The sequence below is a fragment of the Pan troglodytes genome, chromosome 16 (assembly GCF_028858775.2).
Source record: "Pan troglodytes isolate AG18354 chromosome 16, NHGRI_mPanTro3-v2.0_pri, whole genome shotgun sequence".
NCBI classification, from domain to species: domain Eukaryota; kingdom Metazoa; phylum Chordata; class Mammalia; order Primates; family Hominidae; genus Pan; species Pan troglodytes.
The window spans coordinates 34,619,675-34,634,276 of NC_072414.2; the positions used below are offsets into that span (position 1 = coordinate 34,619,675).

A 14,602-nucleotide genomic window follows, 5' to 3' on the forward strand; every position below is an offset into this window, starting at 1 on the left:
TAGCTTTATGAAATGTATTTCTTAAATTATCAGACTTCAAAGTTGAAATGATTCCTTGGTCCATGGGCCATAGAACAGATGTTATGTTAGCAAGCATGAAAACAACATTAGCCTTCTTGTACGTCTCCATCAGAGCCCTTGGGTGACCAGGCACACTGTCAATGAGCAGTAATATTTTGAAAATAATCTTTTTTTTCTGAGCAGTAGTTCTCAACAGTGGGCTTACTGTAAGCAGATATGCTGTCATCCAGGCTTTATGGCTCCATTTATAGGGCACAGGCAGAGTAGATTTAGCATGATTCTTAAGGGCCCTAGGATTTTTTTTTTTTTTTTTTTTTTTTTTTTTTGAGAGAGGGAGGGTCTCGCTCTGTCACCCAGTCTGGAGTGCAGTGGCATGATCACAGCTCACTGCAGCCTCAACTTCCCAGGCTCATGTGATTCATTTTCCCACCCATGCGCTACCATACCTGGCTAATTTTTTGTGTATTTTGTGGAGACAGGGTTTCACCATGTTGCCCAGGCTGGTCTTGAACTTGTGGGCTCAAGAGATCCACCTGCCTTGGCCTCCCAAAGTTCTGGGAGTACAGCTGTGAGCCACCGCACCCAGCCTGGCCTTAGGATTTTCAGAGTGATAATGGCTTCAATTTAAAGTCATGGTGGCTCATGCCTGTAATCCCATCACTTTGGGAGGTTGAGGTGGGTGGATCACCTGAGGTCAGGAGTTCGAGACCAGCCTTGCCAACGTGGTGACACCCCCATATCTACTAAAAATACAAAAATTAGCCAGACATGGTGGCTGGTGCCTGTGATTCCAGCTACTCGGGAGGCTAAGGCAGGAGAATCACTTGAACCCAGAAGGCAGAGGTTGCAGTGAGCCGAGATTGTGCCACTGCACTCTGGCCTGGTGAACAAGAGTGAAACTCCGTCTCAACAACAACAACAACAATAATAATAATGATAATAATGATAATAATAATAATAAAATGAAGTCACCAGTTGCATTAGCCCCTAACAGGAGAATCGGCCTGTCCTTTGAAGCTTTGAAACCAGACATTGGCTGCTGCTTTCTAGCTATAAAAACCCTAGATGACACCTTTTTCCAATGGAAGCCTGATTTGTCTACATTGAAATTCTGTTGTTTAGTGTAGCTACCTTCATTATCTTAGCTTTAGCTATATCTTTTGAATAACTTATTACAGCTTCTCCGTCAGCACTTGCTTGCTTCACCTTGCACTTAAATGTTACTGAGAAGCTTCTTTCCTTAAACCTCATGAACCAACCTCTGCCAGCTCCAACTTTTCTTCTGCAGCTTCTTCACTTCTCTCAGCCTTCATAGCATTGAAGGGAATCAGGGCTTTGCTCTGGATTAGTCTCTGGCTTAGGAGAATGTTGTGATGGTTTGATCTTCTAACCATACTGTAAAAACTTTCTTCATATCAGCAAGAAGGCTGTTTTGTTTTCTTATCGTTCATGTGTTCACGGAGTAGCACTTTTAATTTCCTTCAAGAACTTTTCCTTTGCATTCACAGCCTGGCCAACTGTTGGGCGCAAGAGGCCTAGCTTTCAGCCTTTCTTGGCTTTCAACATGCCTTCCTTGCTAAACTTCAGCGTTTCTAGCTTTTGATTTAAAATGAGAGACTCTTTCACTTGGACACTTAAAGGCCATTGTAGGGTTATTAATTGGCCGCATTTCAATATTGTTGTGTCTCAGGGAATAGGGAGGCCTGAGTAGAGGAAGAAAGGTAGGGGAAAGGTTGGTTGGTGGAGCAGTCAGAACATATACATTTATCAATTAAGTTCGCTTTTCTATACGATTCTTGGTGTACCAACACAATTATAATAGTAACATCAAAGATTACTGGTCACAGATCATCATAACAGGTATAATAATAATGAAAAAGTTTCAAATATGTATAGCACAGTTTGACTTGTAGCCTAGCACATTGGCCAGTTTTTGTAAATTTTCCATGTGTGCTTGAAGAGAATGTGTATTATACAATTGTTGGGCATAGTGTTTATATATTACTATTTATCAGGTTTGATACTTGTTCAAATCTTCTGTACCCCTATTGATTTTATTTTTCCACTTGTTTTAACAGATACTAAGAAAGGCAAGTTAAACTTTCCTACTATGAGTATGGATGCCTTTTTCTCCTTTTAATTCTGCCAATTTTTGTTTTATATATTTTGAGGCTTTATTATTACATGCATACAAAATTAGAATTGTTAAAACTTCCTGGTTCATTGAACACTTTTTTCATTGTGAAGGATTTTTCTTTATCTCTAATAATGCTTTTACTTTAAAGTCTACTTTGTCAGGCATTAACAAAACTAGCTTTCTTTGGGTTAGTGTTTGTATTTTTATCTTCTTTTCTACTTTTACTTTCAGTTTTCTGTGTATGTTTCAGATGTGTTTTTTATTTTAAAAAATTTTCCTTTTGCTTTGTTTTACCTTTGCTTCATCACAGTTTTGGTCTTTTAATTTGATATTGTGGTCTGCTTGTATTTAATGTAATCACTAATTTTATTTGGGTTTAAATCTGTTATTTTGTGTTTTCTCTTTACTTTTCCTGTTTTATGTTCCTTTTTCTTTACTTTGTCTTTTGGTTTGATAACTTTAAAAAATTATTCCATATTCCTTCTCCACTAGCTTATTATTTACACATTGTCTTACTATTTTGGTGGTTACTCCAGAGATTACAACATAGACCATTGACTTATCAAAGTCTAATATTTACTGGTTGTTCTGCTTCTTCCAAGACAATAAACCTTTTGGACCTTATAAGACTTGAACTCAGTTTGTCCCTTCTTGACTTAAATGCCATTTTTAGGGCTCTTAATTTTTAAAGAATATCCTACCTTTTATCTCTGAGTGCCTTCTACTTCAAGAATAATCTTGTTTTCCCTCTAGTGTGGATCTGCTATTGACAAGTTCTCTTTTGGCTTTTTGTTTGTTTGTTTGAGATGGAGTCTTGCTCTGTCACCCAGGTTAGAGTGCAGTGGCGCTATCTCGGCTCACTGCAACCTCCGCCTCCTGGGTTTGAGCAATTCTCCTGCCTCAGCTTCCCGAGTAGCTGGGATTACAGGCACATGCTACCGTGCCCAGCTAATTTTTGTACTCTTAGTAGAGATGGGGTTTCACCATGTTGGTCAGGCTGATCTTGAACTCCTGACCGAAAGTAATCCACTGGCCTCGGCCTCCCAAAGTGCTGGGATTACAGGCATGAGCCCCCATACCCAGCCTGCTTTTCTTGTTCTTGAAGGTAAAGTTCACTGAGTACAGAATTTTAAATTGATGGTTATTTTCTTTTAGTCATTAAAAATTATACCATTCTCTTCTGCTTTCCACTGTTTTTGCTGAGAAATCATCTCTTAGTCTAATTTTTTCAATATTTTTCCTTTTGTCTTTGAACAGTTTATTATGGTCTACTTATGGGTAGATTTAGGTTTTTAAAAAGTCATGCTGGGATTCTTGAATTGTACTTTTGTATCTTTTTATCAGTTTTGGAAAGTTCTTAGCCATTACCTTTCCCTTTTTACCCCCCTTCCCTCCACTACCATTACCTCTTATAATATTCCTTCTATCCCATTCTTTCCTCTTCTTTTGGGACTCTAATTACAGGTATGTTAGGCCTATTCCCTGTATACTCTGTGAGTCTTACCATTTCTTCTATATTTAATTAATTAATTTATTTATTAGACATGAAGTCTTGCTAATGTTGCCCAGACTGGTTTTGGACTCCTGGGCTTAAGGGATCGTCCTGCCTCAGCCTCCCAAGTAGCTGAGATTACAGGTGTGCACACCTAGCCTCCATTTTTTTTTCTTTGAGATGGAGCCTCGCTGTGTTGCCCAGGCTGGAGTGCAATGGCGCAATCTCAGCTCACTGCAACCTCCACCTCCCGGGTTCAAGCGATTCTCTTGCCTCAGCCTCCCGAGTAGTTGGGATTACAGTCGCGCACCATCACAGCTGGCTGATTTTTGTATTTTCATGAGAGACGGGGTTTCACCATGTTGGTCAGGCTGGTCTTGAACTCCTGACCTCATGATCCGCCCGCCTCAGCCTCCCAAAGTGTTGGGATTACAGGCGTGAGCCACTGCACCCGGCTCCCTCCATATTTTTAATCTTTTGTCTCTCTTTGCTAAATTTTGAGTATGTTTCTGATCTATCTTCCTGCTCACTCATTCTTTCTTCATCTATGTCTAACCTGCTATTAAACTTTATATTGAGTTTTTATTTTCACTTACATTATTATTTCTCAGATATCCATTTTGTTATTTCATTATAGTTTCCAAGTTTACAATCTTGTCTTTAAACTCCTTGAAAATAGTAAGCAGAGTTACTTTTTTTTTTTTTTGAAACGAAGTTTTGCTCTTATCGCCCAGGCTGGGGTGCAATGGTGAGATCTCAGCTCACTGCAACCTCTGCCTCCTAGGTCCAAGTGATTCTCCTGCCCCAGCCTCCTGAGTAGCTTGGACTATAGGCTCCCGTTACCATGTCCAGCTAATTTTTTGTATTTTTAGTCGAGGTGGGGTTTCACCGTCTTGGCCAGGCTGGTCTTGGAACTCCTGACCTCATGATCTACCTGCCTTGGGCTCCCAAAGTACTGGGATTACAGGCATGAGGCACCGAGCCTGGCCTTTTTTTTTTTTTTTTTTTTTGAGACGGAGTTTTGTTCTTGTTGCCGAGGCTGGAGTGCAATGGCGCGATCTCGACTCTCCACAACCTCCGCCTCCCAGGTTCAAGGGATTCTCCTGTCTCAGCCTCCCGAGTAGCTGGGATTACAGGCATGCACCAACACACCCAGCTAATTTTGCATTTTTAGCAGAGACAGGGTTTCTCCATGTTCGCCAGGCTAGTCTCAAACTCCTGACCTCAGGCCCGCCCGCCTCGGCCTCCCAAAGTGCTGGGATTACAGGCATGAACCACAGTGCCCAGCCTTCAGGGTTACTTTTAAGTCGGCCTGGAGCCTTCAGGGTTACTTTTAAGTTGGCCTGGTAGCTTCAGTATCTGGGCCTTTCTTGGATTGCTTTCTATTGACTATTATTTTTGTTGGTTTCATTTATGTTACTTTGTTATTTTGGGTGTAATTGTATTTAGCAATAAGCCCATGAAGTTACTTTGTTTTTGAATCTCTAATACAGAGATTCTCTAGAACAGTTGGGAAGGCCTTTGGGACTTGGTCAGTAACCAGCCATGAAGATTTACTTTTATGCCCGTAGGCTCCTCTTCACCTATCTAAAGCCTCCCCATTCTATAGTGGCTAAATTTAAGTCTCACTTCTGTGGAACCTGTCCTGACCACGCCTCTGATCTCCTCATCATGTATCATCTTTCCAACTCCTGTGGCACTTGGCCATATTGTCTTGTATAGTGTAACTTACCATGATTGTAAACTGTGGGAGGACAGAGATGAGTGTAGTATGTATTTTGTATGCCAAACCGAGTCTGCCACCTTGTGGGGAAAACAACACTGGCCTACCTCAGGGACTTCGTGAGGGCCAAATGAGAACAGTTCTTATAACCTATATAGCAGAATTGTAAGGAATTATAGTTGTTGTTAGCATATGGTCTATATGACTTATAGACCATAATCTCTGTGAGGACAGAGACCTGTATTCCTAGAGTCTATCATATACCTGACAAGAGGTTTCCAATAAATATTTCTTGATTTAATTTATTATCTGAATGAATTTGGCCAGATTCCCTCATTTTTGTCTATTAAACAATATGAAATAGGAATGATAAAGACTTACAAGAAAAGGTTAAAGTTTACCAAAAATTTCATTTAATTTCTTTTTTCCGTTTCACAAATCCGATAGGTTTATCTCAACATGTAGTTACCAATTATAAGCAAGTAATCCAACTCTTGGAGGAGGGAATTGCAAACAGGTAACAGGTTTGTTTGTTTCTGTCATTCTTTTATCCTCACACTCCTATCCTGTGTTCCCATTTCCCTTTGGGGAGTGTATAATGACACTTAAAATTGTCTCTGTGTGTAGAGATGTTCACAACCAGGAGGCTCTTCCCAGAACAATAATGTTCACAGAGTAAGGGGTGGTGACTAAGATTTAGTCTCTTCTCACTAGTAATGAAGCTGGAATCTGTTCTGGACATAATAATATTAGGCAGTAAGCCCAAGGAAGTTACTCTATATTTTATTTAGAGCTTCTAAATTTGGAAGAAAGGATTCTTACCTGCATTGTCCTCTCCTCAGGTTTGATAGATATAAGGATGAATGTAGTGTAAAAGGTTCATAAAAACATTTTTTTCTAGTTTTGCATACTTATAAGGTAGCCCCTCAAAAGACTGTTTTGAATCTGCTATGAATAACTAGGTGCTGTAGATTCCCCTAAAAGCTATTGTAAATTGTAATAACATTCCATGTTGTAAGTTACTATGAAATACCTAGAATATTACTAGTAAATGTCCCTAAAAAAGGCTTTTTTTTCTGGGGTAAAAAGGTCTTTAGAGCCTTCTATTTATCCTGTTAATAGCAGGACCAAGTTAATTGAACATAAAGGAATAAATTTAAATTTAACATTCTCCTGAGCTTCATGGAACTCTCCTGGAGACACTTACTTCTGGTCTTCAGGGTACCCTGAGCTCCATGATTTTTCAGTGTCAGGCTTGAATCATGAGACTAGCCTCTAGATTTTGGCCCTTTTCTTCAATTCTCCAGATCCTCTGAGAACAGAGCTCAGTGAGATGCTCTTAGATAAAGGAAAACCTCTCCTGACTTTAAGGGTTAACACTGTAATGGATTTCTAAGGGAGACTGTGAATTCCGCCTGGCTTAAGCATGATATTGATGTGATTTAAGATCTCATTTCCAAGATCTTTCTGACACTGTAGAATTAATATTCTGTGTTTAATCAAAACTTACCTTCTCTGTCTTTGAGGTATCTTCTCTAGCAAGCTTTCTACATCCACTTGTCTTATTAAAATGACTCCAAGAATAAAATAAAATAAAGTGAAAGAATAAAATAAAATGGGTCTATCTTGGGCATGTTCTTCCAGGATGATGACGCTCTAGTCTTCATTTCCCTTTTCACTTGAATTTTTGCTTCTATTGCTTAAAAAAAAAAAGTTTCAGTGTAGTTTAGTATGAAGCTACACTCTGTTTTATGCTCAGATATCAGCACCTAGAGTGCTGCTTCTGCCCTCTTTGGACTATTCTCTTCATGATACTGGACTAAATATGTGTGTTTTATGATTCTCATCGGTGAACCTCAGCACTAACATTTCTTGTATTCTGTATGGATCCTTAAGAATCCACTATGTGTAAACAATCCTCGTCCTAACAGTTTTTCCTTGTATACACAGAATCACAGCAGCCACCCATGTTCATGAGGCCAGCAGCAGGTCCCACGCCATTTTCACGATCCACTACACGCAGGTTGGTAACTCCTTATGTTTGGTGAGATTTCTTCCTCTCCTTGTACCTTTAAACCACTTTCTTGTCTTCCTTCCTATTTCTTTTTTTGTTTGTTGGTTTTTGAGACAGGGTCTCAGTCTGTTGCCCAGACTGGAGTGCAGTGGCGCAATCTCGGCTCACCTGAACCTCTGCCTCCCAGGCTCAAGCAATTCTCCTGCCTCAGCCTCCCGAATAGCTGGGATTACAGGAGACGCCACCATGCCCGGCTAATTATTTTTTAATTTTTAGTAAAGATGGGGTTTCACCATGTTGGCCAGACTGGTCTCAAACTCCTGACCTCAAATGATCCACCTGGCTCGGCCTGCCTAAGTGCTGGCATTACAGATGTGAGCTATCATTCCCGGCCCTGTTTCTTTTCCTTTCCTCCTACTCTCATATTTATAGGTCCTCTGATAGAACCTAATATTGTAAACCGGATTTACACACAATCCGTTAAGCTATACACCTAGAATGGGTAGAAGCATTTTATAAAGACTAATCAAAATATCTTCTGCTTATATTTATTTTTAACATTTTAAAATGCTTTCACATCTGTGTGATCAGTATGGACATTTAAAACAAAAGGTTGAAAAGAAAATAAGCATTAAAATGAAATATTAGAAGATTCACTTCCATTGTGATGGAATGAGGAGGTCAAGTCATATCCCCAAAAAGCAACTATAAAGCTAGACAAAATCCTTTCTGTGGTCTGAAAATAGATTAAAGGAATGTAACAAAGTGAGAAGTACCACACCCAAAATAAAATGATGACTAAAAACTTCCTAAATTTGTTGAAAATCATTTATAGATCTAAGAAGCTCAAAGGACTCCAAGTAAAATAAACACAAAGAGATCCACACCTAGACACATCATATTTAAACTGTTGAAAGACAAAGAGAAAATCTTAAAAACAGCTAGAGAAAAGTGACTCATACAGTAGAACAATTACGTGATGAATGGCTGACTTCTCATCAGAAGCATTGAACCCTAGAAGTCAGGGGGCTGAGATAATATAAAAAACTGGCAATAAGAACATTCCCAGATTGGAAAAATAAAAAGTAGAATTTATTGCCAGCAGACTTACCTGACAAGAAAACTAAATGAAATCTTCTAGGCTGAAAGAAAGTGATATTAGAAAGTATCTTAAATCTATAGGAGACAGTGAAATATCTGGGAATGGTAAATGTGTGAGTAAATATTAAAAAAACCTACATTCTTTCTCATTTCTTCTCCTAATGTCAACAAAAGAATAAGATTACATAAAACCACAATTATAACAATGCATTTTTGTACATTGTCATATATGAAAATAACAGCACAAGGGAAGTGAAAGGAGATATATTTAAGTAGAGTTACTATATTTTACAGGAATTAAGTTAGTATTATTTTGAAGTAGATCATAAATAAAGATATAGTAATCTGTAGAGCAAGTACTAAGAAAGTAGCTCAAAAATACAATTTTAAAAATCAACATTTCTTCTGCCTCCTCTGGGCAGAAAAAACAACAGAAATTAAAATGATGCATGTTAATGAAAATACCTAACAGTTAAAGGCAGTGGAGGAAGAACAGAGGAACAAAGGAGATATGAGACACAGAAAAAAGAAAAATCAGACATGGATGGTTCTGAGCACATCAATAATTATTAAATACATTAAGTGTGAATTGCCTAAGGTACAAATTTTCAGATTGCATAAAAGCAAGACCCAACTACATGCTGTCTATAAGAAACACACCTTAGAACCACAGACACAGGTTGAAAGTAAAAGGATGGAAAAAGATATACCATAATAATAGTAACCGTAAGTCCTAGCCAGAGTAATGAGACAAGAGAAAGAAATAAAGGGCATCCAGATCAGTAAAGAGGAAGTCAAACTGTTGCTGTTCGCTGACAACATGATTGTATACCTAGAAAACCCTAAAGACTTATCCAAAGAGCTCCTGGAACTGGTAAATGAATTCAGCGAAGTTTCAAGATACAAAATTAATGTACATGAATCAGTAGCTGTGCTATACACCAGCAGCAGACAAGCTGAGAATCAAATCAAGAACTCAACATTTTTTACAATAGCTGAAAAAAAAATACTTAGGAATACACTTAACCAAGGAGGTGAAAGACCTCTACAAGAAGAACTACAAAACACCGCTGAAAGAAATCATATATGACACGAACAAATGGAAACATATCTCATGCTCATGGATGGGTAGAATCAGTATTGTGAAAATGGCCATACTGCCTAAAGCAGTCTACAAATTCAATGCAATCCCCATCAAAATACCACCATCATTCTTCACAGAACTAGAAAAGACAGCCCTAAAATTCATGTGGAACCAAAAAAGAGCCCACATAGCCAAAGCAAGACTAAGCAAAAAGAACAAATCTGGGCCAGGCGCAGTGGCTCATGCCTGTAATCCCAGCACTTTGGGAGGCCGAGGCAGGCGGATCACTTGAGGTCAGGAGTTTGAGACCAGCCTGGCCAACATGGTAAAACCCCTCTCTACTAAAAATAGAAAAAATTAGCTGGGCGTGATGGCAGGCATCTGTAATCCCAGCTACTCAGGAGGCTGAGGCAGGAGAATTGCTTGAACCTGGGAGGCAGAGGTTGCAGTGAGCTGAGATCACACCGCTGCACTCCAGCCTGGGCAACAGAGTGAGACTTCATCTCAAAAACAACAACAAAACCAAATCTGGATGCATTACATTACCCAACTTCAAACTATACTATAAGGCCAATAGTTACCAAAACAGCATGGTACTGGGACAAAAACAGGCATATAGACCAATAGAACAGATTAGAAAATGCAGACATAAAGCCAAATACTTGCAGTCAACCAATCTTTGACAAAGCAAACAAAAACGTAAAGTGGGGAAAGGACACCCTATTCAACAAATGGTGCTGGGATAATTGGCAAGCCACATGTAAGAGAATGACACTGGATCCTCATCTCCCACATTATACAAAAATCAACTCAAGATAGATCAAAGACTTAAATATAAGACCTGAAACCATAAAAATTCTAGAAGATAACATTGGAAAAATCCTTCTAGACATTGGCTTAGGCAAAGACTTCATGAGCAAGAATCCAAAAGCAAATGCAACAAAAACAAAGATAAATAGATGGGACTTAAATAAAACAAAAATCTTCTGCACAGCAAAAGAAATAATCAGCAAACAGCCCACAGAGTGGGAGAAAATATTTGCAATCTATGCATCCTACGAAGGACTAATATCCAGACTCTACAAGGAACTCAAATAAATCAGCAAGAAAAAAACAGTCCCATCAAAAAGTGGGCTAAGGACATGAATAAACAGTTCTCAAAAGAAGATATACAAATGGCAACAAACATAGGAAAAAAAATGCACAACATCACTGATTATCAGGGAAATGCAAATCAAAATCACAATGCAATACCACCTTCCTCCTGCAAGAATGGCCATAATCAAAAAATCCAAAAAGAGGCTGGGTCAGTGGCTCACGCCTGTAATCCCAGCACTTCGGGAGTCTGAGGCAGGTGGATCACCTGAGGTCAGGTGTTCGAGACCAGCCTGGCCCACATGGTGAAATGCTGTATCTACTAAAAATAAAAAAATTTGCTGTTGCGCTCCTGTAGTCCCAGCTACTCACGAGGCTGAAGCTAGAGAATTGCTTGAACCTGGGAGGCAGAGGTTGCAGTGAGCTGAGATCATGCCACTGCACTCCAGCCATCTCCAAAAAAAAAAAAAAAAAAAAGATGTTGGCGTGGATATGGTGAAAAGGGAACGCTTTTACACTGTTGATGGGAATATAAACCAGTATCACCATTATGGAAAACAGTGTGGAGATTCCTTAAAGAACTACAAGTAGATTTACCCAGAGGAAAAGAAGTCGTTATATGAAAAAGATACTTGCACATGCATGTTTTAGCAGCACAATTCACATTTGCAAAAATACAGAACCAGCCCAAATGTCCGTCAGTCAATGAGTGGATAAAGAAAATGTGGTGTATGTATACTGTGGAATACTACTCAGCCGTGAAAAGGCACCAAATAATGGCATTTGCAGCAACCTGGATGGAATTGGAGACCATTATTCTAAGTTAAGTATCTCAGGAATGGAAAACCAAATGTATCTTCTCACTCATAAATGGGAGCTAAACTATGAGGACACAAAGGCATAAGAATGATACAAAGGCATAAGGACACATAGGCATAAGGACGCAACAGCATAAGAATGAACTTTGGGGACTTGTGGGAAAGGGGGGTGAGGGATAAAAGACTACACATTGGGTACAGGGTACACTGTTTGGGTGATGGGTGCACCAGTATTTCAGAAATCACCATTAAAGAACTTATTCATGTAACCAGACACCATCTGTTCCTCCAAAACCTATTGAAATTTTTAAAAAAGTAAGCATAAGAGAGCTGGAGTGGTATTTTAATGTCAGGCAAAAAATAGGTTTTAAGGCTGGGCGTGGTGGCTCAAGCCTGTAATCCCAGCACTTTGGGAAGCCGAGGTGGATGGATCGCCTGACGTTAGGAGTTTGAGACCAGCCTGGCCAACATGGTGAAACCCCGTCTCTACTAAAAATACAAAAAAAATTAGCCAGGCATGGTGATGAGCGCTTGTAGTCCCAGCTACTCAGAAGGCTGAGGCAGGAGAATCACTTGAATCCAGGAGGCAGAAGTTGCAGTGAGCTGAGATCGTACCATCACACTCCAGCCTGGGCAACAAGAGTGAGATTCCGTCTCAAAAAAAAAAAAAAGGTTTTAAGACAAATACTAGAGACAGGAATATTTCATAATGATAAAGGGTCAGTCAGTACATTGAAGAAATACAACATTTATAAATGTATGCACCCTGAACAACCAAACCTCAAAATACATGAAAACACTGATGGAATTGAAAGATTAAAATAGACAGTTCAACAATGGTTGGATATTTCAGTACCTAATTTCCAGTAGTAGGTAGATAACCAAACAGAAATCAGTGAGGAAATAGAAGATTTGAGCAACATTATCAAACTATGTGACCTAACTGACATTTTCAGAACACTTCATCCAACATCACAGAATACACATATTTTCAAGTGCACACGGAGCATTCTCTGAGATAAACCCTATGCTTCCTGAAGCTAAAGTAACCAAGATAGTGTGGTGTTAGTGTTAAGATAAATAGATTACTGGAATAGAATAGAGTCCAAAATAGACTCACACATATATAGGCAACTGATTTTTAATAAAGTTGCAAAGGCAATTCAGTGGAGAAAATATGTTTTCAGCAAATGGTGGGAGAACAATTGGATGTCTATATGAAAAAAAGAACTTTGATCTATATTTTGCACTTTATCGAAAAGTTAACTCATATTGAATCATAGCTCTAAATGGGAAACCTGAAACTATTAAACTTTAGAAGATAACTTAGGAGAACCTTTGTGATTCTTGATTAGGCGAAGGTTTTATAGATATGGCACTAAAAACACAAATTGAACAAAAGTACAAATTGAAATCTGGAGTTAATCACAATTTCAAACTTTTGTACTTTTATAATTTTTTTTGAGACAGGGTCACACTCTGTCACCCAGGCTAGAGTGCAGTGGCACAATCATGGCTCACTGCAGCCTCAACCTCCCGGGCTCAAGTGATCCTCCCACCTCAGCCTCCCAAGTAGCTGGGACTTACAGGTGTGTGTGTGTGTGTGTGTGTGTACACTTACAGTGTACAAAATAACTTTTGTATTTTTTTTGTAGAGACAAGGTCTCGTTATGTTGCCCAGGCTGGTCTTAAATCCCTAGGCTCAAGTGATCCTCCTGTCTCAGCCTCCCAAAATGCTGGGATTACAGGCATGACCCACCATGCCTGGCCTTTTGCACTTTTTTTTTTTTTTTTTTAATGAGACTGATTCTTGCTCTGTCACCCAGGCTGGAGCACAGTGGCACGATCTTGACTCATTGCAACCTCCACCTCCCGGGTTCAAGTGATTCTCCTGCCTCAGCCACCTAAGTAGCTGGGATTACAGACACACATTACCATGCCTGGCTAATTTTTGTATTTTTAGTAGAGTCGGGGTTTCACCATGTTGGCCAGGCTGGTCTCGAACTCCTGATCTCAAGCAATCCAGTTTGCCTCTGCCTCCCAAAGTGCTGGGATTACAGGCATAAGCCACCGTGCCTGGCCCCTTTTGCACTTTTAAAGACATTATTAGGAGAATAAAAAGAAAAGCAGGCCAGGTGTGGTGGTTCATGCCTGTAATCCCACCACTTTGGGAGGCCAAGGTGGGCGGATCACTTGAGGTCGGGGGTCGAGACCAGCCTAGCCAAGATGGTGAAAACCCTGTCTCTACTAAAAATACAAAAATTAGCCAGGCTTCGTGGCTTGCACCTGTAATCCCAGCTGCTCAGGAGGCTGAGGCAGGAGAATTGCTTGAACCCAGCAGGCAGAGGTTGCAGTGAGCCAAGATCGTGCCACTGCACTTCAGCCTGGGTGACAGAGCAAGACTCCCTCGAAAGAAAGAGAGAAAAGAAGAAGGAAAGAAGGAAAAGCAACAGATAGGTAGAACTTATTTACTAAACATACATCTGATGGAGGAATTATATCCAGAATATATAAAGAACTCTAAACACCGTAAGAAAACAACTCAAAACAACGGCAAAAATTTTGAACTGACATTTCACTAAACAAAATATGCTAGTGACAATTAGGGAGTTGAAAAAATTCTCAGCATCCTTGTTCATTAGGGGAATACAAATTAGAACCAAATGAGATACCACTACCCACCTTTTAACATGGCTAAAATTATACTAAATATCAGCAAGTTGTGTAGGAGCAGGAGTTTTCATACACTGCTCTGCTGGTGGGAATGTAAATGGTATAGCAACTTTGGAAAAGAGTTTATCAGGGTTTTCTTTGTTTGTTTTTGTTTTGTTTGTTTGTGATGGAGTCTCACTCTGTTGCCCAGGCTGGAGGGGCAGTGGCGCGATCTTGGCTCACTGCAGCCTCCGCCTCCCGGCTTCATGCCATTTTCCTCCTCAGCCTCCTGAGTAGCTGGGACTACAGGTGCCCGCCACCACGCTTGGCTAATTTTTGTATTTTTAGTAGAGACGAGGTTTCACCATTTTGGCCAGGAAGGTCTCAATTTCCTGACCTCATGATCCACCTGCCTCCACCTCCCAAAGTGCTGGTATTACAGGCGTGAGTCATCGTGCCCAGCCT

The 14,602-nt window shown here is 39.8% G+C and overlaps 1 protein-coding gene across 12 annotated transcripts in view; it reads left to right on the forward strand.

Moving 5' to 3' along the window:
• STARD9 (StAR related lipid transfer domain containing 9) overlaps window positions 1-14,602 on the forward strand; it is a 144,967-nt gene that overhangs the window by 68,481 nt on the left and 61,884 nt on the right. For 10 of the 12 annotated variants that reach the window (XR_010151627.1, XR_010151628.1, XR_010151629.1 and 7 more), the window contains 2 exons: window positions 5,821-5,890; window positions 7,324-7,396. Coding sequence is in view for 6 of the 12 variants with exons in the window: in XM_063794785.1 (XP_063650855.1) it covers window positions 5,821-5,890; window positions 7,324-7,396 (143 nt within the window). In the remaining 6 variants the exon portion in view is untranslated. Of the gene's footprint in view, window positions 1-5,820; window positions 5,898-7,323; window positions 7,397-14,602 lie in introns of those variants that run through there. The other 2 variants (XM_063794787.1, XM_063794788.1) reach the window with 2 other exon arrangements.